At 35.2% G+C, this 22149-nt stretch overlaps 1 protein-coding gene and 1 non-coding gene across 9 annotated transcripts; both read right to left on the bottom strand.

Annotated features, from left to right (window-relative positions):
• Positions 1–998: 998 nt before the first annotated feature.
• LOC145118631 (B3 domain-containing transcription repressor VAL2-like) lies at positions 999–3414 on the bottom strand. Of its 8 annotated transcripts, XM_079054332.1 has the most exons (8): positions 3191–3407; positions 2944–3079; positions 2607–2706; positions 2411–2486; positions 2012–2306; positions 1881–1930; positions 1709–1805; positions 999–1566 (listed from the first exon to the last, which is right to left on the bottom strand). In XM_079054332.1, exons 5-8 carry the CDS (start codon positions 2014–2016, stop codon positions 1419–1421), a joined length of 300 nt encoding a protein of 99 aa, XP_078910458.1. In that variant the 5' UTR covers positions 2017–2306; positions 2411–2486; positions 2607–2706; positions 2944–3079; positions 3191–3407; the 3' UTR covers positions 999–1418. The 8 variants fall into 8 exon arrangements, with proteins under 8 accessions (XP_078910458.1, XP_078910453.1, XP_078910456.1 ...); XM_079054327.1 differs by having other exon boundaries at positions 1894–1930; positions 2944–3414; XM_079054330.1 differs by having other exon boundaries at positions 1894–1930; positions 2411–2481; positions 2944–3414.
• A 7688-nt stretch (positions 3415–11102) lies between these two features.
• On the bottom strand, positions 11103–11209 carry LOC145122980 (small nucleolar RNA R71). Its single transcript, XR_013714862.1, has one exon. It is a non-coding gene; the product is annotated as a small nucleolar RNA R71 (small nucleolar RNA).
• Between the last annotated feature and the right edge of the window lie 10940 nt (positions 11210–22149).

Raw genomic sequence — 22149 nt, 5'->3', positions numbered from 1 at the left:
GGGCTAAAAATTGCCAACTTTACCAAAATAAGGGGCTGAATAGGTCAAACTAATATTTTTGGTCAATTATGTTAATAATAAAATAATTGGGTCAAAATATACAAAACTTTATAACTTATGGGTTTTAAATAGAAAAATAACTATTTTTATAAATCTATGAATCGTTATAAAACAAATTGGTGATTATTACGACATATCGATTAAACAACTTCGCAACACTAATACCATACAAAACAAGTAAACATTCTAATTGTTGGGCTTGAGAGATTCTAATCATGCTTATTGGGCCTTCGTGACCCATTAACATGACTTTTGGGCCCAACCTAAATAATACATGTTATTGGGCCTCCTGTGACCCAATTACATGCTTAAGGGACCCTCAATGGCTTTTACATGCTATTGGGCCTCAGTGGCCCATTAGCATTGCTAGTAAGGTCCAAATAAATCTTATACGAAATGGGCCAACGCGCCTTTCGTATATTCGACAGCCTTAAATAACATACGTAATTAGTAGGGTCTATTAGTCCTCTTCTCCTCGTCTGTTAGGCTTACCTTCTCTTCAAGTAAACTAAAATCAGGTCATTAATCAAGGTTAATCAAATTCATGTGGATTAAGTAAGTAACAACGGGTGACACCAATAAGTGTCGGTCGTAGTCTGTAGTTGTAATCAAAGTCTCCTGGAGGGAGAGCGCGAGTTTGTATATAGATCTATATGGGGGTGACTCCTCCACACCTAAGTTGTTCGCTACAGTTAGACTCGGCCAGTCTAAGGTGACAAAATCTTAAGATCAATTCCGGTGTTCATTAGAATGTCAAGACAGACGAACTAGTCATTATCATGCATGGTTATAACGACTCACATACAAATCCAATACCATTTAAGTAATCAGGGGGAATCATATTCATTCGCTATGACGATACAATAATACAAAACAATCATAACTTTTTATCGGAAAACATCGGGTTTTCTGGGGAAACCAATCTTACTCACTTGTACTTTCAAAAACTATAATGCAAAACTACTCATTTATACACGTTTTGAAATCATTCACGCATATACTTACAGGATCATCACAACATTTTCATGAAAAGTCTTATTACAGAAAATATCGGATTTTCTGGGTTTTACGAACGACATAAACTATTTTACATCAAACATACTTATGAACTCACCAACATTATATATGTTGACTGTTTTCAAAATAACTTGTATTCTCAGGTAATCGTTAGAACGAGGAAGCATCTAGTGTGTTGAAAGTTTCTTTTGTAGTTGCTAATCACCAAACACTTTATATTTTGGGATCATGTAATGTAAACCATGTACTTGATGTAAACAATGCCAGTTGTACTATGTAATGTTTGGTGATGAATGTGTTTTGTTTCATGTATATTCATTGTGATGATATTTCAATTTAAGTCACGCGAGCCCTCGGACGTTTCCGATGTCTGGTTCGGGGGTGTGGCAATTTTCGTCTTTTTGCATGAAAGTTGTTGTACCTTTAGCCAGCCTAAGAAGGCGGTCGAGTTCTCTAGGGCTTAATTCATCTGGTGCATCACAGGCGGAGCTGTAAATACCAATTTATTAGTAGCTATATAATCCGAAATTGTCATATGATGCGTAGTTTAATACAATAAAAGTAAAATACTTATTAAAATTTTGTTTATTATATTAAGAATAATTAGGATTCCCCTGTTGTGATCCCATACATTTTGTTGGCATGTTCATTTAGCAGGGAGAAGAAAATCAGTCGGTAATCTTTGCCATTTTTAACAGTTATCACATTCGGCCCACTGTGTTTATTCCCTGAAACATAATTTTTTTTATGTTAAATTTAATTTATATATAATAAAATATAAAACGTGAAGCAATAATTGTTACCCAAAAGAGCTACCAGTGAATATACTCCCCTTTCCAAAAACCGGAGGTTCCTAAAAAAAGAAAAAAGAAAATTCAATATCCAAATATATTTTTTTTAGATGTTATTTAGGAAAAAAATTAAGATGACTGACTTCATATTCTTCAAATTCTTGGTCTTCAATGGTGACACTACTTGGATTCAAAGCATTAGGTGGAGTGAACATATCTTGTAATTCTTCCCATGTATATTTGAGCTCAAGAGCATCTTGACTTTCAATCAACAATCTTTTATTTTTTGAACTAATATTTCAACTTCTTCTTTTGTCTGGTTGAAATGAGTCGCCATTTGATTCTCTTCCTTGCTGCTCATTTGCATGCCAGCTGGCATCTCCAATAGCCAAGCTCATATTTCTTGACAATGCATTTAAATGGGAATCTGTGTTTCTCCTTAGTGACAGAGGAAGACCAGAATAATTACTCATAGTTGAAAGACTCTCAATTGTATTAAGACCAGATAAAGGGGAAAAAGCAAAGAAACAAAAGCAATTTACGAATTATTTGTTGGGAATTCAGAATGACATGGATGCATATGATGTTGAACTTAACTGCACCTCTCACAAGTCTTCCCTACAACATAACAAAGTTCATGAGATTTTAGACATTTGATAAAGTTATGGGCTATAAGTATCCCAAGTCCATGTTAACTGTAGATCGACTATTCCATATGGTTAGATTAGATTAACTTACCATCAATCCTTATGAACAACTGAATGAACCCCGACGATTACTTTGAAATCATTGACGATATCCCCACATCACTAATCACAGCAGAATAGAGTGTGATTTCCTGCATATTAAACATCGCCTAAAGTTAAGCACAACTTACTACAACACATTGCTTTGATTTTCGGTCGACAATCGGTTTCAGAATCTGATAGGAAGCGAAAAGCGAAGAGAAAGCACTGAATCACGTTTGCAGAAATTGATAAAATTAAGCTAACAATTGAAATCACATCATAAACCCAAAACTAAACCCTAACATCTAAAATTGAGGAAACAAAGACGAAAGAAGGGGCATCGATACCTGGCTGGTAAACGTTTGATGAACCCAAAATCGGGCCCTAATAGGGATTGTGACAGAAGGCCTTCACAACGGGCAGTTGAGAGAGGAGACGAAGACGAAGCGTTGTGAACACGTCGAAGAGGGTGGTCGGCGTTACCTGATTAAATGCTTATTGAGCCGAAAATTATATAATGTGAAAACCAAAGACGAAAGAAGAGGTAGCGGGACCTAATTAAATGCTTGTTGAACCAAAAATCATTTGTCTCACATTTCAGAGAGCAATCGAACAACCAACATGAATGCTGATTTTTTTTGTGTTGGCCGATGATGAAATTGAAGCCGAAGAAACAGCCGTCGGCAAGAGCAAAGGTAGAGAACATGGAAGAAAATCTGATGCTCATATGAAATTTCGAACAAATCAAAAGGGATAGGGGATGGAGCTGGAATCAGAAGATATTGGATAAGGACGCGGTGGGAAAGATCCGGAAGAGGATAAAACGAAACGATCATCAACACGTGTATAAAAGAATGTGAATATTTCCATAAAATGCCCAGGCACAAAAAACAAACGGAAACAACACATCCATGAACTATTCTTGCCAAAAAACACACAACTTCACTATTCATTGAAGTGGTCATCTTTAATATATATATATATATATATATATATATATATAAAAGAATAAGATAACTAGCTTATCAAAACTTCATAAGGCCTCGAATAACTAGATTTCCAAAACTTCAAAATGTTTGGGAGACATCCGAAAGGAAAATATATATCATATGTTTTCATAACATGAGCAAATTTAATGGTAATAATTCAACCATGTTTTCAAGTATTTTTGGTGACCTTGTTTAGAGACATGTTGAAATGAGAATAGAGAGTGGTAAATCATTAGAATAGAAACAAACGACAAGTTATGGGTATAAATAAATGTATAAAGTGAATGTAATTTTTGAATTCGGATACTTGATCATTTTTATTGTACAGTATTTATACTTTATAACATCTTAAGGAGTTATAGTATGAACTAAGGGTCTACTTAAAACAAATTACAATTTATTAGAGTAATTAAAGGGGTGTTTGAGACGAAACAAAGGTATACATATTTATATGACCAAAAAAGACATGGTTACAAAATTAGAGTTATTAAGTACTTCTTACAAAGATTTTTGGTATTGAGTTTCAAAAGCACTTATTAACTTATTAGCTTTTTAAAAAAGCAAATAAGTCTAAAATGGTGTTTGGATAAGTAATAACTACTTTTGACAAGTGCTTTGTACAATCCTCAAATAAAGAAATCATTTTTAAGAAGTCAAATACTTAACTTATTGACTTCTAACATATATAACGGAAAAGATTTTTTGGAGAATTCCTTATAAAGTAAATTTTTACCCTTAACCTAACCTTTTAATAAAGACCCTCACGCCAAAAGGACATGATTAATATAGTTCTGATATGAAAGCATGCCCTTTTTGATCATTTTAGATATATAAAAGAAGATAAATATAATTTTTTTAAAAATGGATTATAATCTTAATCTTTATGAAACAAAATAATTAGCACTTTTTATATAAGATGTTTTCTTCTCACCACATAAGCTAATAAGCACTTATAAAAAATGCTAGTTCAGTTAAATAAGCATTCCTACACACTGACTCCTCAGTTAAATAATCAATCTCAATCACACATTTACTAACAAATATACGACTTATTATTAAAACAATGATTTTTTGTAATTGACGAACATGGAAGGAAAAAAGTTATGTCCAATCATTACATACAACCAAACTTTCATAGACGAATGAAGCTATGCAAAAGACCAACATAGTATCTTATTTTGATCCGACAAACTGATTTGGAATTTGGAATAGACTCGTTCAAAGTGTACAATCAGAAGAATTCTAGGTTTTAGAAAATGGTCCAAATGTTAATTTTGTTCATTATAAACGTTTTTATTATATCTTTAACCAATTTACAAAACAGTTAACATCTTTTAATTTGCTCTATGTTGGGAAGGGTAGTCTCGTAAGGGAAAAGTTGTTTGATCAACGTCCTTTTAGCCACATGAATTGGAATGTGAGTTACAAGTAAAATTACTAACTCCATCATCTAAGCTTATAAATTTTTCTTAGTTATTTCAATTGTGGAACTTCTTTTTACTCGTTTAATTAATATGGTATATATGTAATTTTACTAAATTGCTACTTTTTAATTCCGGCCTCATGTGTAGAACATGTTTATAATAGTTGAAAGAAGAACTAGAATGTGTAGGGAAAATATGATCTAGAAGACGTAAAGGCTAAAGCAGAAGAATTAATATGTATTGTCAAACTAGTTTTTGGCTAGTTTTGGTGATTACTAATGCTAATTGAAAAGGAACACAACCAATACTACATTTATTTGCCATATATTTTTTCCAGATCAATCATGAAACCATGATTGAAGAAGTAAAATCATTATTGAACCATCCACGAATACCATATCATTGGTCTTTGACAAAGATCATAGTGGATTCATAAGAAGGGTTGGCACATAAGTCCTTTTAACAAACTATTGGCATATATCTTGAGGAAAATGTTCATAAAAAAAAATAGTTGTTATAATAGAGGCAAAATTAGAGAATAAAGGTAGAGAATATGATAATCTAAATGAAAAGGTGATTTTTTTTTATTGTGTGGCTTCCTTTTCGGGGTAAATATAATTATTCTCTTATAATTTCAAATGCGGAGTGTCTTATAACTAGTACTAAAACTAAAAGAAAGTATTATGTTAATTAATGCTTTTGTTGCAATGTTATACTAGAAAGATAGGAAACAATATATGTGTACATCAGCATCTAAAACACTACCAAAGTAGTCAAAATTCATGTAATTGTATATATTTATATATTTGTATAATTATTTTCCAATACTTTTAATTGTGTTTCCTAGACTCTAAATGATGTACCATTTCACGAAAGTTCAAGTAACATTGAAAAAACGTTACATTTACGTATGAGAAGCCACATGTTAGGAATTAAACTAATCAAAATACGATAACAAAACAAACTAAGATAATGTTATTCGACATGTTTACATAATATCGGCATATATGTCACTTAGACTTAATTTATACTTATAATATATTGATATATGCATGTATCTTTTAGACAATAAAAGGTACAATATTGTTGTGTCATCCTAATGTTAGTAACATGATTGGGAAAGACTTTATCCACTACCTACTAATGAAAATTTGAGAATACAAGCAAACTATGACACATTTTTGTATTTCATTTTTAGTTTCGTAAAAATAATAAAAAAACACAGACTAGGCATCGTCAAATATGAATGTCAAATTCTAAGTGTATTTTTTTAATTATATTCTAAACCCAAATTAAAAGTCGCATTCTCCAAAATAATGAAAGACTTTTTTGCTGGGACTAGACACATCAAATATGCATGTCATATTCTAAGTGTATTTTTATAACTATATTCTAAACCAAATTGAAAGTTGCATTCGATCACCATACTCGACTACCACACCATTAAATATCAAGTTTTCCTTACCGACTCAACCTTCTAGATTCATTTCCCTCATTTTCTCCATTTTCCCCCTATATCCACCATGACCAAGAAACTATCACCACCTCTGCAACACAACACCAACTTTGAAAGTAAAATTTTGAAGACCATTGCAGTTTTATCTATGTGGGAACTGCTTACAATAAGATATATGCTACTTCGTACTCACAATCTCGCCACCCTGCAACATCTCCTTTGCATTCTCACTGAGATTCCCTTCCTTCTCAGGTCAAATTGAATTTCTTCCTCCTTTTTCAAAATTTTGATTTATTTTTGTTGTTGTGTCCATTGCAATGTGTATTTTCTAAATTGTGCATTTTCATAGTGGTTATTAATCTATTTTTGTCTCATTCCTTACTGATTCAGGTGTATCATCTGTTGTTGTTACAAGTTACAAGCCTCTAAACACTTGCATAATTCTTACTGAAGATGAGCATCAATGGCTATTGCCTGCTTTTTTTTTTTTTTACTTATAGTTGTATTCTTTGATTTCTATTGATGGAATTATCTATTGCATTTCCAGTCATATAAGTGTTGCTCTATAGATGTCTATTTCTAGTTAAAGTCCTTATTCGTTATACACATTCATGCTCTAGTTATACTTGAACGATTTACCGGCTCTATTTACACTAGTCTTGCAATCATTTCTTGGTTCCTTGGAAAGTTTTAATGCTCTTAATCATAGTTACAATTCCTTTTCTATTTAGACCTTGTAGTATTTGCACACTGCATTCCATCAAAACACAAAAATGTCAACAAAAATAGCAATATCTTATTAATCTTGGGCATCATTCTAGATATGAAGTCATGTATAGGGAAGCAGTTCACTAAAGCATTCCTATGGCGATATTTGATTTTTATATTCTTAATCATAGTTAAAAAAGAAGGATAGTTGCACACTAGGAACTCTAAGTGATACCATTAAAACTATGTCGGATAGTAAGCTCTGTTGTTTGTCTGATTTAACTCTTATTTGAATACAATTTTTATACCCAGTTTAACTGAAGTTATTTTTTTTATAATTTTTTTCTTTTCACTTGCCTTGAGTAGTATATAGTATTCTAAATAACGTAGAGCTGAAAGCCATCATAGCCACATAAACGAATCTTCAGTCGAAGTTATTGTCCTTTTTTGATAACAAATCTAAAGTTCATATATTTTCTTTTTTCAGTTCCGCCTCTACGGGCTACCCTTACTTGCTCCAGATAAAAGAATACAAATCTACTATAACCAATAGCATTGCTTCCATTGTAGAATTGTATAAATAGAGGAATATTATCATTGTTCATGAGGACACCGATGATTGTTCATGAGGACACCGATGATGGGAGGGAGATCTTACCATATTTAGTCTAGTCATTCTAAGATAATTTATGGTCACAATTAATTACATTTGTATTTGTATCTCAAAAAGTAAAAAATTGTCATCATAAAATTTAAAAACTATGACTATAAGTATTTTATGAATACAATTTTATTTCTTATTTGAGCGTATATAGAAAATATAGTCATGGTAAAAAGAAAACATGGTTGTTGGGTGAAAACAAAACAAGTTAACCACTTCAGACAAATATCAAAACAAACTTCGGTGAACTTGCGGAAATAAAACTTCTAAAAATGTAAATCAAGTGAACACAAAATTTAACGTGGTTCAATCAAGGTGACCTACATCCACGGGCGAACGAGAGAGAGAGAGAGAGAGAGAGAGAGAGAGAGAGAGAGAATTTTATTAACTTCCAAGAACAAGTACAATCACACACAAATGTTACACCTCACTTGATCTCTCAGAACAAGATAATCTCTCTTGCTTGCTAACCGGTCCAAATGAGTGATCTCAACCTCACAATGATTACTCTCTTGAAATTTTTTATGCACATTCAATGATGGAGATATGAGTCTATTTATACTTGAGGGATCAGAACTAAAACCCTAATGGTCCAGGCCCATAGGCCCATGAATGGTGACAACCAATCATATTCCGCCATGCAACATCTTCTGAAACATTCTTCCATGTCAAACAACCCATGAGCATCAACAACACACATGATGGACCACCTTGACCATAGTGGAGCATTATGATGCACTGGTGGTGCATCATGAACACTAATGGACCAACATCCATCATGTCGACACAACATGGTGTATATGTTGAGCAATACCAACTTTTGAGCATCGTTAAACCATCTTGAGCATCATTGAGGACTTCATAACATACTTGGCTCATCAAGGACCAAGATGGTCCATCTTGTGCCATTATGCCGGAACAGGAATATGGATGGTGATATTGCCATATTTATACATGTTTTTAGGCAATATTTACTTATATTTTTATTAATATTATGTTAATTTGCATTGAAAAATGGTACTTATGAGGATAAATTGTTCTTTGCAGCCAAGTAGAAGCATTTTTGAGAAAAGGACTAAAAATGAAAAAACATGGAACTTTGGAGGCTTGGTGAATAAAAGAAGAAAGAAGCTTACGTAATATGCTGACTTCAAGTCGTGAGGCTTATAGATTCACGACGTGAACACGAATCTTCCAGAAGATAGACATCGCGAAGAAGAGTCCTTAGCCAACACGGAAATCTACTATTCACGTCGTGAGACTTATCTATTCACGACGTGAGTTCAGAAAAATCAGAAACTATATATACTCTTGCTTATTACGACTTAAGGGACTTTTTGGCTGCCTTGAGGGTTCCTGGAGACGATTTTCAGAAGGAGGAAAGTTCTGGAATTGGCTATTAGCATCTAAGGAGAGGAGAAGTTCATATTAGTTTAAGAATTTGGTACACTTTAAACATGTCTTTGAATATGAGTTATTTGTGTTTGTTAGCTAGTATGTCCAGCTAAATCTAGCTACTTCTGTTAGCTAGATGAAGCTGGAACTCATGGAGTAATACTTTACCTTTGATTTACTTGTTGGTTGAGACTCGTGTTAGATTGATTGAACCTAGTATGTTTGATTTAGTATTTGATTGCTTTGATTTCTTACTCTGTCTAGTTGATGACCATTAACCTGCATGAATTAGAATACCTGGTAATTTAGTGAATATTAAATTATTAAAGTTAGGATCAAACCAATCTTAGTTAAGCAATTAATTAATTAGGGTGTGCTAGAGAACTCAAATTATGAATATAATTGTGTTTTGTTAATCAATCTTACATAGCTCCAATCTATTAAATAATTGATTATGTTTTAACTTAAGTGTGAACATAATTTGATTTACATGAATTAATTAATGGTAGTAGATTTAGAACTAAATTGCTAATACTATCTTAATTGGTAACCAATAGTAATTGTCATAGCTAATTTATAAACCATTGAGGGAAAGCGGATTCGAACTAACATAAGTGTTTTGTTTACTGATTGAATTTGTGTTAAAGAATTAAGTTTATCTAAACTTGCAAAATTAGATAAATCCAATTTCTTTGTTAGTAATTAGGTTAATTTAGTAGTAGATAGTTTAATTAGTCAAAACCGTTACCTGTGATCGACACCCGACTTACCCGACGATTCTATAATTTGACTAGGTACACTGCCTATGTGCAATTTAGTTAGTTAAGTTAGTTAGGTTATAAATATAAAATCAGGTGTAGCGATTTGCACGCATCAAGTTTTTGGCACCGTTGCCGGGGAACGACTAAATTGTTAGTAGATTTATTTGCTTTAGATTAATCGATCTTTTGTGTGGGGAAAACCTGCAAAAAGTTACTTTTTCAGCTTAATTTTTTTTGTTCCAGTACCCAACTCACGACGTGAGTGCAGTAGTTTTTAGTTTTCTTCGTTTTTCTTTTCTGTTAAATTTTCTGCGACAACACGAGGTGGTGATCTTTAGCACGTTGTGGTGACCAGTCAGTAGGCTATTTTTAGTTAATTTTAGTTCAGTTTTACATTTTTATTTTTGTTTATTTTGCAGAAGTTCATGACCAGAGGCTCTAACACACCTTTGGTGCCACCACTTTAAGATACAGAGTCAGCCCTTCACAAGAAGACGGATAAGAACACAGAAGTGAACCAAACACCAAAGAAGAAACCTTTCCAAGATCTCAAATCTGTCTTTACAAAGAAGTCCGGAAAGAAAACGGAAGAGTCGAGTTCATCTTCAAAGGACAAGAGCAAGATAGAAAGTTTAGATCCAGTTCCTAATCCAAACGAATCTGAATACGAATATGAGGCCGAGCTTGGACTGTATACGAGCGAACGCGAAGAAGAGCCAAGAAACGAGATGGCGAACATTGAAGATATGTCAATGGGAGCTTACAAGAAGCGAATTCGAGACGATGTTGGTCCAGGGTTAGTACAACCCGCGATTCCTGCCACTGCCACATTCGAGCTAAAGGGACACATCCTTACTGTACTTAAGGATGTTCCATTTTATGGAAAAGATCATGAGGATGATTTTAAGCATCTAGATGAGGTCAATGACATTGAGGATTATTTCAATGTTCCAAATATTAATAGAGATATCGTTCTGCTAAGGATGCTTCCCGTTACTTTTAAGGGAGCTACGAAAGATTGGTTAAAAGCACTTCCACCTAGTGCAATCACTACTTGGGCTCAGATGCGTGAACAATTTTTGGACCAATTTTGCCCACCATCAAAGGTAGCTAAACTCAAAAAGGCGATAGCCAATTTTGAGCAACAACCAGGGGAGTCAGTTTATGAGGCATGGGAGCACTACAAAGGGTTGCTAAGTAATTGTCCTCAACATGACCTCAACATCCAACAAGAGGTGTCCATAGTCTATGATGGGGTGAATGTCTTGACAATGCAACTCCTTGATTCTCAAGGGCCACTGACAAGGAAAAATCCAAGGAAGGTTAACGAGTTAGTTGAAGAATTTGCAAAGCATTCTCGTGAGTACCATAATCCCATAAATGAAGGAGTTAAAGGAAGAAGGGTGGAAATTCTGCAGACATGGCTGTTGTAATGGCCATGCTTGATACAATGGACAGGAGAATGACAAAAATGGACCAATCAATTCATGCTATAAGAGTTGGATGTGAAATGTGTAATGGTCCACACTTGACTAAGGATTGCAACTTGGATGAATATGGGAACAAGAAGGCTCAAGTTTGTTATTCGAGTAGGGATAAGTATGATGAAGATTGGAGAAAACCAAAGAAGGAGTGGCTGCAATATGATGAATACAAGAAGCTAAAGGAAGAGAAATATAAGCAGACATGCCGAGGCTTCTACCAAAAAGAGCAACCACCAGCCGAGAAGAAAGTAGATTTGGAAAACATTTTGACCCGATTTATGGAAGCTTCCGAGAAAAGGCATGATGATACCGATGCATTGCTAAAGGAACACATGAAAATGATGAAATAACAGCAGACAATGATGATTGACCATCAAGCTTCATTAAGAAATCATCAAGCATCGATCCATAACCTCGAAGTCCAAACTGGTCAACTAACTACTTTGGTGAGCAATAAATTATCCTCACAGTTTCCCGAAAAGAATGCTCAATCCCATGTTATGATGATCGAGACTGAAGAAGAGGCCATCTCTTAGTTCCTAGAAGCATTAGAAGTGGAGCCAAATCCATCCGGACCAAAGCCAAAGAAGTCGAAGCTCGAAAACAAAGATGTTGCTGAAACACATAACTCACGACGTGAGACATATATTCTTACGAAGTGGGCAATCCGTTCCAGCTTATCGTCCGCCTTTACCATTCCCGTCTTGAGCTAATCTCAGTCCACTGGAAAGGAACCATCTAGAGTTTATCAAGCAAGTAAAGGGTATTCCTATCAATACTCCTTTTATCGAGTCACTATCCAAAATTCCCGAGTACGCGAAATTTCTACAAGACTTGATAGATACTCGTCAACAGTTGAATAAGACTTCCGCAATTATTCTTAGTGAGCAAAGCTCAAAAGTTGTATTGGGAGAGATAATTTGAAGACTTATGATTTAGCTGATTCTGGGGCTAGCATAAATTTGATGCCTTATTTGTTTTATCACAAGCTGAATATTCAGAAGATGAAGGCTACAAAAATGACCATTCACATGGCCAATTGTTCAGTGACTCATCCCACGGGGATTGTAGAAGTCATCCTGGTGAAAATTGGGAAATTCGTTTTCCCAGTTGACTTTGTGGTTATAGATATGAAAGAAGATATCAATGTCCCAATCATTCTTGGTCGCCCTCTACTTAATACTGCTAGAGCCTTGGTAGATGTTCGTGAATCCAAGCTTACTTTGAGAGTTGGAGATGAGGAAGAAACTTTTGAAGTTCCAGATGGTTTCCAAGGAAATGATGTTCAAGGTGAGGTATTCAATATTGATAAAGAGAATGACGGAAGAAATCGAGACAAGTCACCAAGTCAAACGCACTAAACCAAGAGCATCCGTTCCACTTGTTTTTGAGGTGATTGCTTATAAAACTCCAACATCTTTGGTGACTGAGGAAGGCGATGATTTGTCAAGTGATGAAGATGAGGTTACATCAAAGGAGACAAGTCCAGTGGTAAAAGAAGAAAAGGTTTCTATGGAGCTTAAGAAGAGTGAAAAAAAATTGGAGACTAAAGGGATAAAAAGAAAGCTTGATGTGGATGAAGTGAAGACTAAAAAGGAGAACTCGAAGAAGGCGTACATTAGACGTGTCCAAGCATACAAGAGGCGATGGAAAGAACAGAAGGTTCAGGTGGTGATGGACTCCCCTGGCAGCTCAACGTAGGGGGCATAGAGTCCGGCTCACGACTCCATAAAAAATAAGCGCTTCTCGGGAGGCGACCCGACTTTGGTTTGAATTTTCTTTCTTTTCATTTTAGTTTTAAATTTTAGGAAAATCAATCGTATCATCTAAATCTTTTGTGCATGATAGAACACTAAGTGTGGGGTCCCTAAAATTAAGTGGTAATAAATTAAGAATTATAATAAAAAAAATTGGAGTTTTTAAGAAATTATATGCTCAGACAGACTTCACGACGTGAGTCAATACGATTCACGACGTGAGTCCAGGAGGATTTACGAATTTCTTTTTCATCAGCCCAATACATCCCGGTCCACTTATTATTTAATTGAATGACCCAACCGCTCAGCCCAAGATTTCTCACGACGTGAATCATAAGAATTCACGACGTGAATTTTGAAAGGATCACGGGACCACAGTTAAAGGTCAGATACCTTTTGACCTAACCACTTCTTTATTCCTCACGAAGTGAAGGTGTTATTTCCTGGTCCCCCATTCCGATTTCAACCCTACTGCACTTCATTTTCCACTTTTGCTTACGTAAACTCCCTCATAAGGTATTCATTTCTTGTTTTTAATAGATAACTTTGCTTTGATAGTTGAATTTAGGGCTAGGGTTTGGTGTTTATTGCATTGTTGAAATTTGCCCTGAAATTCATGTTATAGCTATTGCATGTTACTGGAATGTGTTTAGAATTGTTCTAGTATAAAACCCCATCCTTTATTTTAGTCCGTTTCGCACACTGCCTTGACCATTGCTAACTTTTGCTAGCGAACTCACGACGTGAATCTTAAGGGATTCACGACGTGAATCCTGGGAAACATCAAACCAGTTTTCTGGTTAGTTCTAATCTGTTGGATTTTTTTCTTGTTTGGTTTTTGTTGTTTCTTGTTATCTAGAAATGGCTCCTAGACGCGAGGTTCCAACAGGGGTGGCTAGTTTGCACCCGTTTTATGTTTTTCCAATAACCTTATCGCAGGATGTTTTAACTCGTTGCAACAACCGGTTAGGATGGTTGTACAACCGGGAAATTACAATTGCACCCACAATTAATTGGAAAAGGTTGAGGGAGGTTGGATTGGTTGATCAGTGAAACCCACTTCTTACAAAGTTATTTTTGGGGAACGAATTTTCTTTTACATGCAAGGGGTGGCATAATTTGTTTGTTATCCAGGAAAGGGTGTACAAGGATTTATGTGTGGAGTTCTTTTCGACTGTGGCATTCCATGAGAATGTCCAAGACCCGACCTACCAACAAGCCTTGGTTTTCTGACTAGGTGGAGAATACCGAGAATGTAGTTTGGTCAAGTTTTCTTGGAGGATGGGATTGTATGAAACCCATGAGACCATGACTCATGAGTTTGCTATGTTTTTTAGGGAGGCTGCCCATGGATACGAGAATGGAGCATCGGAGATCGAGTTCTAGAGTAACATTGCATATGGGGTGTTCAATTCCGGGGTGTCGCCGGAAAGCAGAATCAAATCCCCTATTCACCGCCTTATCCACCGACTCATCACATTTTCTATCAACCACAAACGCCATGGGGACAAGGTTACCAAGCTGAAATTGGTCTCTTTATGGTCCATTTTACAGTCGGGGGTGTGTTGCAACATCCCATACTTTTTGGCCTGCTACTTGGCGGATTATGCTGTGAGTTCCCGCCCTGGGAGCCCTATTTGTGGAGGCCATTTTATTACCCGTTTGGCCCAGTCCTATGGTGTTATTGTTCCCGACATCACGAGATCCTTGACTTGTATGGAAGGGAATGAATTTACTTTGGGATATTTGGAGACGATGAGGGTGGTAAGGAATTCTGGATCACATTGGGGAATTATGAATTATGATGATGATGGTAATGAGCAACCGAGCAACCAACCCGAGCAACAGGCGCAACCGAGGACAAGAGGAAGGATAAATGTGAGACGAAGAGGCGAGAGAGAACAACCGGTGCACCATAATGCGCCCATGGGAGGACCCAACTTTGGGGGAGACATGTCGGGATACTTTGATCAGTTGGCGTTAAGTGTGAATTGGATTGGTGGGACGGTAGAGAATTTGGTGCAACACTTGCATGTTGAGCAACCTCCTCATTTGGGGTATCGTTACCCAATTTGCCCTAGGTGGAGTGAGTATCAAAGTCAAGTAGGAGATGGAGCGGGAACGAGTGGAGCTCAAAGAGATGAAGATGACGATTGATCGCTTTATTTTGTTTAGTTTTTAGTTGATTTGGTTTTTCTTTTGTTTTTGAAATTTGATTTGGTTTTGTAAGACTCTTTAAGCTATTATGTTACTTTTCTATTTCTTTTGGTTGTTAGTTTCCAAATTTGCAAAAGGAGTCACGGGAAGGAAAGTCGAGATGAGAGCTTTTACGTCTAACTAAGCGTCGTTTAGATTTTAGAGTCGAGACCCACAATTTTAAATAAGTGTGGGGTGAGTCAAGAGAGAGAATAGAGTTAGACAAGAGTCATAAAATGTTGCATTAGAAGGATCTTATTCAATTAAGACATTTGGTTGAAGACAATAGATGAAGGCAGGATCACTTTCTGACTGCCCAGTACTCACATCGTGAATACTTATTATTCACGTCGTGAGTCCAGTATTAATCGTTTTTCAGAACACGCTTTTTAGTGACATCACGTCGTGGCATACACCTTCACGTCGTGAATCCGTATGTTTCACAAAAATATAGCCCATTGATGCATTTTACTTCACGGTTCACCACTTTTCTTCTTGGGATTATTATGAAGATTATTTTGGCTCGTTTTCTCTAACATTCAATGTGGCATATGCTTTCCCACATTTGTCTTTACGCTTTGGAGATTTTCACCATATTTGTTGAAGATTGAAGTTTCGATTCTATGATTGTTGACACATCTACATAATTTGCAAGTTCAAGATCCAAGTTCCTATTTAGAAGAAGTCCATATTCGAGATGCACATTTGATCCGCACGATTGGAATTCAATCTCGCCACTACTATCCCAGGGGAGTCTGTTCCTTTTTCTCACTTTTATTGCTTTAATTTATTTTATGCATACAATGAGGGCATTGTATGTAATAAGTGTGGGGTAGGGGGTCGAAAAAGTAAAGTAAAAAGTAAATTGCTAGAAAATTTAGACAATTTAAAAATTTAATAATTAATCTAGTAATAATAATTTGAACTTTAGTTACTAGTGTTGCATGGGGTGATCCGATGAGAGCTCTAATGTTTAGTTGAGCCAATATACGTTATAGTGCCTTTGTGGCCTCCTTTATTCTAGTGAAATCATAGGACAAAAACACAACCTCGCTTAGTTTGAGGGATGCAATATGTTTAGCAGCCTGTACTTGAAATGTATCCAGGAAAGCTTATGTAGTCATTGCACATAGACTAATATATTAACCAATAAGGGTTGAAGTTAAGCGCCCCTGCTTAAGCATGTAGGTTTTGAGTGAAAAGAAAAGGTGAGTACATGTAAAAAAAAAAGAGAGAGAGAAAGAGAGAAAATACCGAAAAGTTGAAATTTTTTTGGAGAAATCAAAGTATAAAGTTTGAAGATCAAAGATCAAAAATTCTGAAAAATCAAAAGTTGAAGATACCAAAAATCACACAAAAAGGTGGTGAATTCAAAGAAATTGAAGATCAAATATCAAAGAAAGTGAAGAATTCAAGAGCTCCATATTGTGGTATCTTAAATTTGTAATTCTCTAGATTATGTATGCTTGGGTAGTTTTACAAAAAGACCTTGAGGTTAGAAAGTTTTCTGCAGATGGATTCGGAGGGATGCATAAAATGAGCATTGTTCAAAAGAAGTGGACGAATGTTTATGAGGATTGTGAGTATTTAGAATTAGGGGGGGGGGGGGGGTCGATAGGAAACTTTTTAGAGACAAATGCATGCGTTGAGATCTTGGCATAATGGCTGAGTTTGAAATGGATTGCTTTATGTGATGTTAGTGATGAGAGTTTGAGTAAAAATAATTAGATTTTCTTGAGGGCAAGCAAAGAATAAGTGTGGGGTATTTTGATATTGCCATATTTATACATGTTTTTAGGCAATATTTACTTATATTTTTATTAATATTTTGGTTATTTGCATTGAATAATTGTACTTATGAGGATAAATTGTTCTTTGCAGCCAAGTAGAATCATTTTTGAGAAAAGGACTAAAAATGACAAAACACGGAACTTTGGAGGCTTGGAGAATAAAAGAAGAAAGAAGCTTACGTAATCTGCTGACTTCACATCGTGAGGCTTATAGATTCACGACGTGAACACGAATCTTCGAGAAGATAGACATTGCGAAGAAGAGTCCGTAGCCAACACATAAATCTACTATTCACGTCGTGAGACTTATCTATTCACGACGTGAGTTCGGAAAAATCAGAAACTATATATACTCTTGCTCATTACGACTTAAGGGACTTTTTTATTGCCTTGAGGGTTCCTGGAGCCGATTTTCAGAAGCAGAAAAGTTCTGGAATTGGCTATTAGCATCTAAGGAGAGGAGAAGTTCATATTAGTTTAAGAGTTTGGTACACATTAAACATGTCTTTGAATATGAGTTATTTGTATTTGTTAGCTAGTATGTCCAGCTAAATCTAGCTGCTTCTGTTAGCTAGATGAAGCTGGAACTCATGGAGTAATACTTTACCTTTGATTTACTTGTTGGTTGAGACTCGTGTTAGATTGATTGAACCTAGTATGTTTGATTTAGTATTTGATTGCTTTGATTTCTTACTCTATGTAGTTGATGATCATTAACCTACATGAATTAGAATTCCTGGTAATTTAGTGAATATTAAATTATTAGAGCTAGGATCAAACCAATCTTAGTTAAGCAATTAATATTTGAATTAGGCTATGCTAGAGAACTCAAATTATGAATATAATTGTGTTTTGTTAATCAATCTTACATAGCTCCAATCTATTAAATAATTGATTCTGTGTTAACTTAAGTGTGAACATACTTTGATTTACATGAATTATTTAATGGTAGTAGATTTAGAACTAAATTGCTAATACTATCTTAATTGGTAACCAACAGTAATTGTCATAGCTAATTTATAAACCATTGAGGGAAAGTGGATTCGAACTAACATAAGTGTTTTGTTTACTGATTGAATTTATGTTAAAGAATTAAGTTTATCTAAACTTGCAAAATTAGATAAATCCCATTTCTTTGTTAGTAATTAGGTTAATTTAGTAGTAGATAAATTAATTAGTCAAAACCGTTCCCTGTGATCGACACCTGACTTACCCGACTATTCTATAATTTGACTAGGTACACTGCCTAGGTGCAATTTAGTTAGTTAAGTTAGTTAGGTTATAAATACAAAATTAGGTGTAGCTATTTGCACGCATCAGATGGCGCAAGAGGCATTAAGTGTGGCACAAGAGCATCTAGGTTGGAGCAACATCACCATCTTGGCACAACAATAACATGCATGGCGCAACAAGGACATGCTTGGCGCAACAACATACTCCATGGTGCAACAGGAGTACCCCATGGCGCAAGAGGGAGTATCTTGGCAAAAGAAAGAGTGTCATTGGCACAGCCGCATCCTTTTTGGCCCAAGTCTTCAACAGATGGCGGAACAAGGTCCCCTTGTTGCTCCATATCACTCCCAAGTGCTCCAAACCTCTTCCAGGTGCTCCAAACCCCCTTCTGTACTATCCATTCCTTTAGCACTTGATCCATTCCTTTGACAGACGATCCATTCCTTTCTTAGATGATCCATTCCTTTGTTACATGCTCCATGAACCTCAAGTGCTCCATTGAGTTTCTAAGTGCTCCATGTTGTACAAGACTTCATACCTCAACAATCTCCCACTTGAAGGTATGAACAACTTCATCTTCTATTCAAAGTCTTCATCATTCTCTCAATCTCTCTCCCTCTCTATGCCAACTCCCGGCCTCAAAATCTTGGAAGGGCAGCTGAAGCGATGCTTGGCTTCAACTTTTCAGTGGTAAACACCTTAGTACATTCATATGTTGATTTCTGCATACTAAGGACTTTCTTCAGCTTAGTAGCCCCTTGGTTCATTGTCTTGAACTCTCTGGTCAGACGCTTCTTAAGCTCATTGATCTTCTGCTTGTTGGAACCAACAATCAACACGACATCAACATTTAATACGAGGATGATGTATGAGGAGCTTAACTTCTTCAAGTAACAATCATGATCAACCTCACGTCTTCTAAACCCACTCTTCCTCATGAAGTTATCAAACTTTAAGTACCACTGCTTAGATGTTTGTTTCATGCCATACAAGTTTTCTTTCTTCTTGAACACCAGCTTTTTCTTACCAGCTGTAAGAGCACTTTCTGGTTGTGCCTTCAAGATGTCTCCTTCCAGGTTATCATCAAAGTGATTAGTTGTATTCACATCTAGGTGCTCTAGATGGAGATTTTCAAAGGCCATTTCATTCAACATAGAAATAATTGTAGTCATATTCGCAACTAGAGAATTGTCCTCTCCCTTATGTTGTATTCCCTTGACCGCTAATTTTTCATTGCAATTTTTATCGCCATCTATCTCATCCTTAACTTGAAACATCTTACTGTTCTGTAGTCCGCTCAACTTGTCATCCATAGCCTTCTCCCACTGTATGGAGTTTATCCTCAAGGCCTCTGGTTTTGACCCATTCTCACACATCAACGTGTCATTGGTTGATGGAGAATACCTCATTGGAGTACTTTGCTTTGTGGTTCTCTGGATAATATGTGGTTCGATCTATGAAACACCTAAAACTCCACCCTTATTACCATTATCACCAGATATCCTACTATTTCCAGGTTTATCAGAGCTCCCACTGGTTCTTGAACATCTGCCTATCCTTTTACCAGATATAGGTTTTGCGTGATTTTGGGATCCTCCCACTGAAGAATTTGAAGTTAGACTATAAACACCAAACTTAGGTGCACTAGTACAAAAATACCCGACTTCCCAAACTTAGGTGGACTACTACAAAAATACCCTTTAATGACACAAATGCGTGTCAAGGAAGGCCCTGTCAAAACGGAAGACGACACGCTTTTGCGTGTCGTAAACTTACGACGTGCATTTACGACACGCATTTACGACAAACGTTGCTTGTCGAGGAAGGCCCTGTCATAAAGGAAGATAACACACATTTCCGTGTCGTAACCTTACGACATGCATTTACGACACGCAAATGCGTGTCGTAAATTTTAAATGTTTTAAAAAAATTATTATATTTAGATTTCCTAATTTTCGAATTAAATTAGCATTTAATGTCTCATAATACAAAATAAAATATCGTATACAAAAAATACAATCCATTGCACAAAATTTAATGTCATTCAAATAACCGTTCCAATCATAGATAAATGTAATACATCAAGTGTGAAGGAGATGAAAGCAATCAACAAATAGTAGTAGAACAACAAGAACTTGCTTACCACCTTCTCAATATCCGAGCTACTTTGTTTTCCACTATACACATCAACAAGACCGGAAAATTTGAATCATTCAAGCATTAGATTCACATGTTAAGAAATCAAAGTATAATATGTTACCCGAGTAATAATAAGGTTTATGAGTGACTTTTATTCATTACATACTTTCTATACAACTAAAAATGTATACTTTATTTCCATGTAATACCCCCACCATAAAATGCATCTTGTACGATTTGAAAATCGATTTAAACTGTGGTTAGTTAAATTTCTAACAAATTCCTACATATGGTAACAACAGGTTATACGTTTATCACAAATATGAAAACTCATAGCTATAAGGAAATGTTTTACCTTGGTATTTTTTTCCATGCAGTTAGATACAAATAGTTTCTTTGTACTTGATCACAAATATTCAATAAAATCAGTTGTATAATATATTTAAATCGCTAATAAGTAATTCAAGGTTTTGAAATCCGGAGTAGACATCGAACCGGCCGTCTTACCGGTTCAATGGTTCAACTGGATCGGTCCCAAAAACCGTAAAACTTTTTGTAATTATTGAAGGGGTGAATTTGTTATTATTGCCAAAACGTTATATGATTTGTCCACTTAACATCTTATTGTAATTTTGATCCAGTTTTCTCAAGTTTTTCTCTCTCACTGATTTGTTAGCTACTGATGACACAGAAAAAGTACAACTTTTTTCATGTTGATTTTGTTGATTTTCCTATGGTTTACTACTATAACATGTACTTTTGTTCTCGCTATTTTTTGTTTTTGCATGTAACTTTCATCATTGAAGGGGTGGGGCTTGCCTATTTATATGAAAAGTTGTTCACCATGACAAAAACTTTAGTTGTTGTTGTAGAAAGTAGATAAGAAACAATATAGGAGAAGAAAGAGCTATTATAATTAGGAAAAATATGAGTGGTAAGTTTGATGATATAATAAATAAGTTAGATATGATTCATGATGGTTTTTGGATTTAAGAAACAATACAAATAAGAAGCCATTTTAAAATGGAGAAAATGAAAATAAACAACATTTGCAACTTGAATGTCCCATTTAACAACAAAAAAATGAAGATTACATGATACCATGGGAGTAAATTCAACTAATTCAGATGAAATCATAGCTGGAGAAAGATAAAATTTAATAGGAGATTAGTTACAAGTTTAGGCCACCAGTTGAAATATCAAATATCCTACGTATGTAGGTTATTGAAAATGTATGTTTGTTATTGAATTTGTTATGATATGTTTCTTTTTTGGCTTTGAACACCACATGATATTTTAACCAGACACTTCGTGACAGTACCAGTTTAGCAAACATTATGCATTTCATTATGTTGTTTTTTTTATGTCATTAACAATTTTGTTTGTTTATTATAAAATAAATTAATGTATGCATCACCTGAACTGTTTTTCGCTATGTAATACTTTATTTTATCTATTAGATATTCTTACTGTATAATATTTCATTCCATTATTATTTTTAATTGTTAATCAATATACGATTGATATGATTGCAGTGGTAATTAATTACGAATTATGCTG

The sequence above is a fragment of the Lactuca virosa genome, chromosome 6 (genome assembly GCF_052849685.1).
Source record: "Lactuca virosa cultivar CGN04683 chromosome 6, Lactuca_virosa_CGN04683_v6, whole genome shotgun sequence".
NCBI classification, from domain to species: domain Eukaryota; kingdom Viridiplantae; phylum Streptophyta; class Magnoliopsida; order Asterales; family Asteraceae; genus Lactuca; species Lactuca virosa.
This window is presented reverse-complemented; position numbering and strand designations above follow the sequence as displayed.

Excerpts from the sequence above, each read along its gene's own strand:
- LOC145118631 (XM_079054324.1), bottom strand. The coding sequence starts at position 2,083 with ATGTTCACTCCACCTAATGCTTTGAATCCAAGTAGTGTCACCATTGAA. Across the intron at positions 1,806-1,893 it reads AAAGGGGAGTATATTCACTG|GGAATAAACACAGTGGGCCG; the intron begins GTAGCTCTTTTG and ends ATTATGTTTCAG. Across the intron at positions 1,567-1,708 it reads AATGAACATGCCAACAAAAT|CTCCGCCTGTGATGCACCAG; the intron begins GTATGGGATCAC and ends TGGTATTTACAG.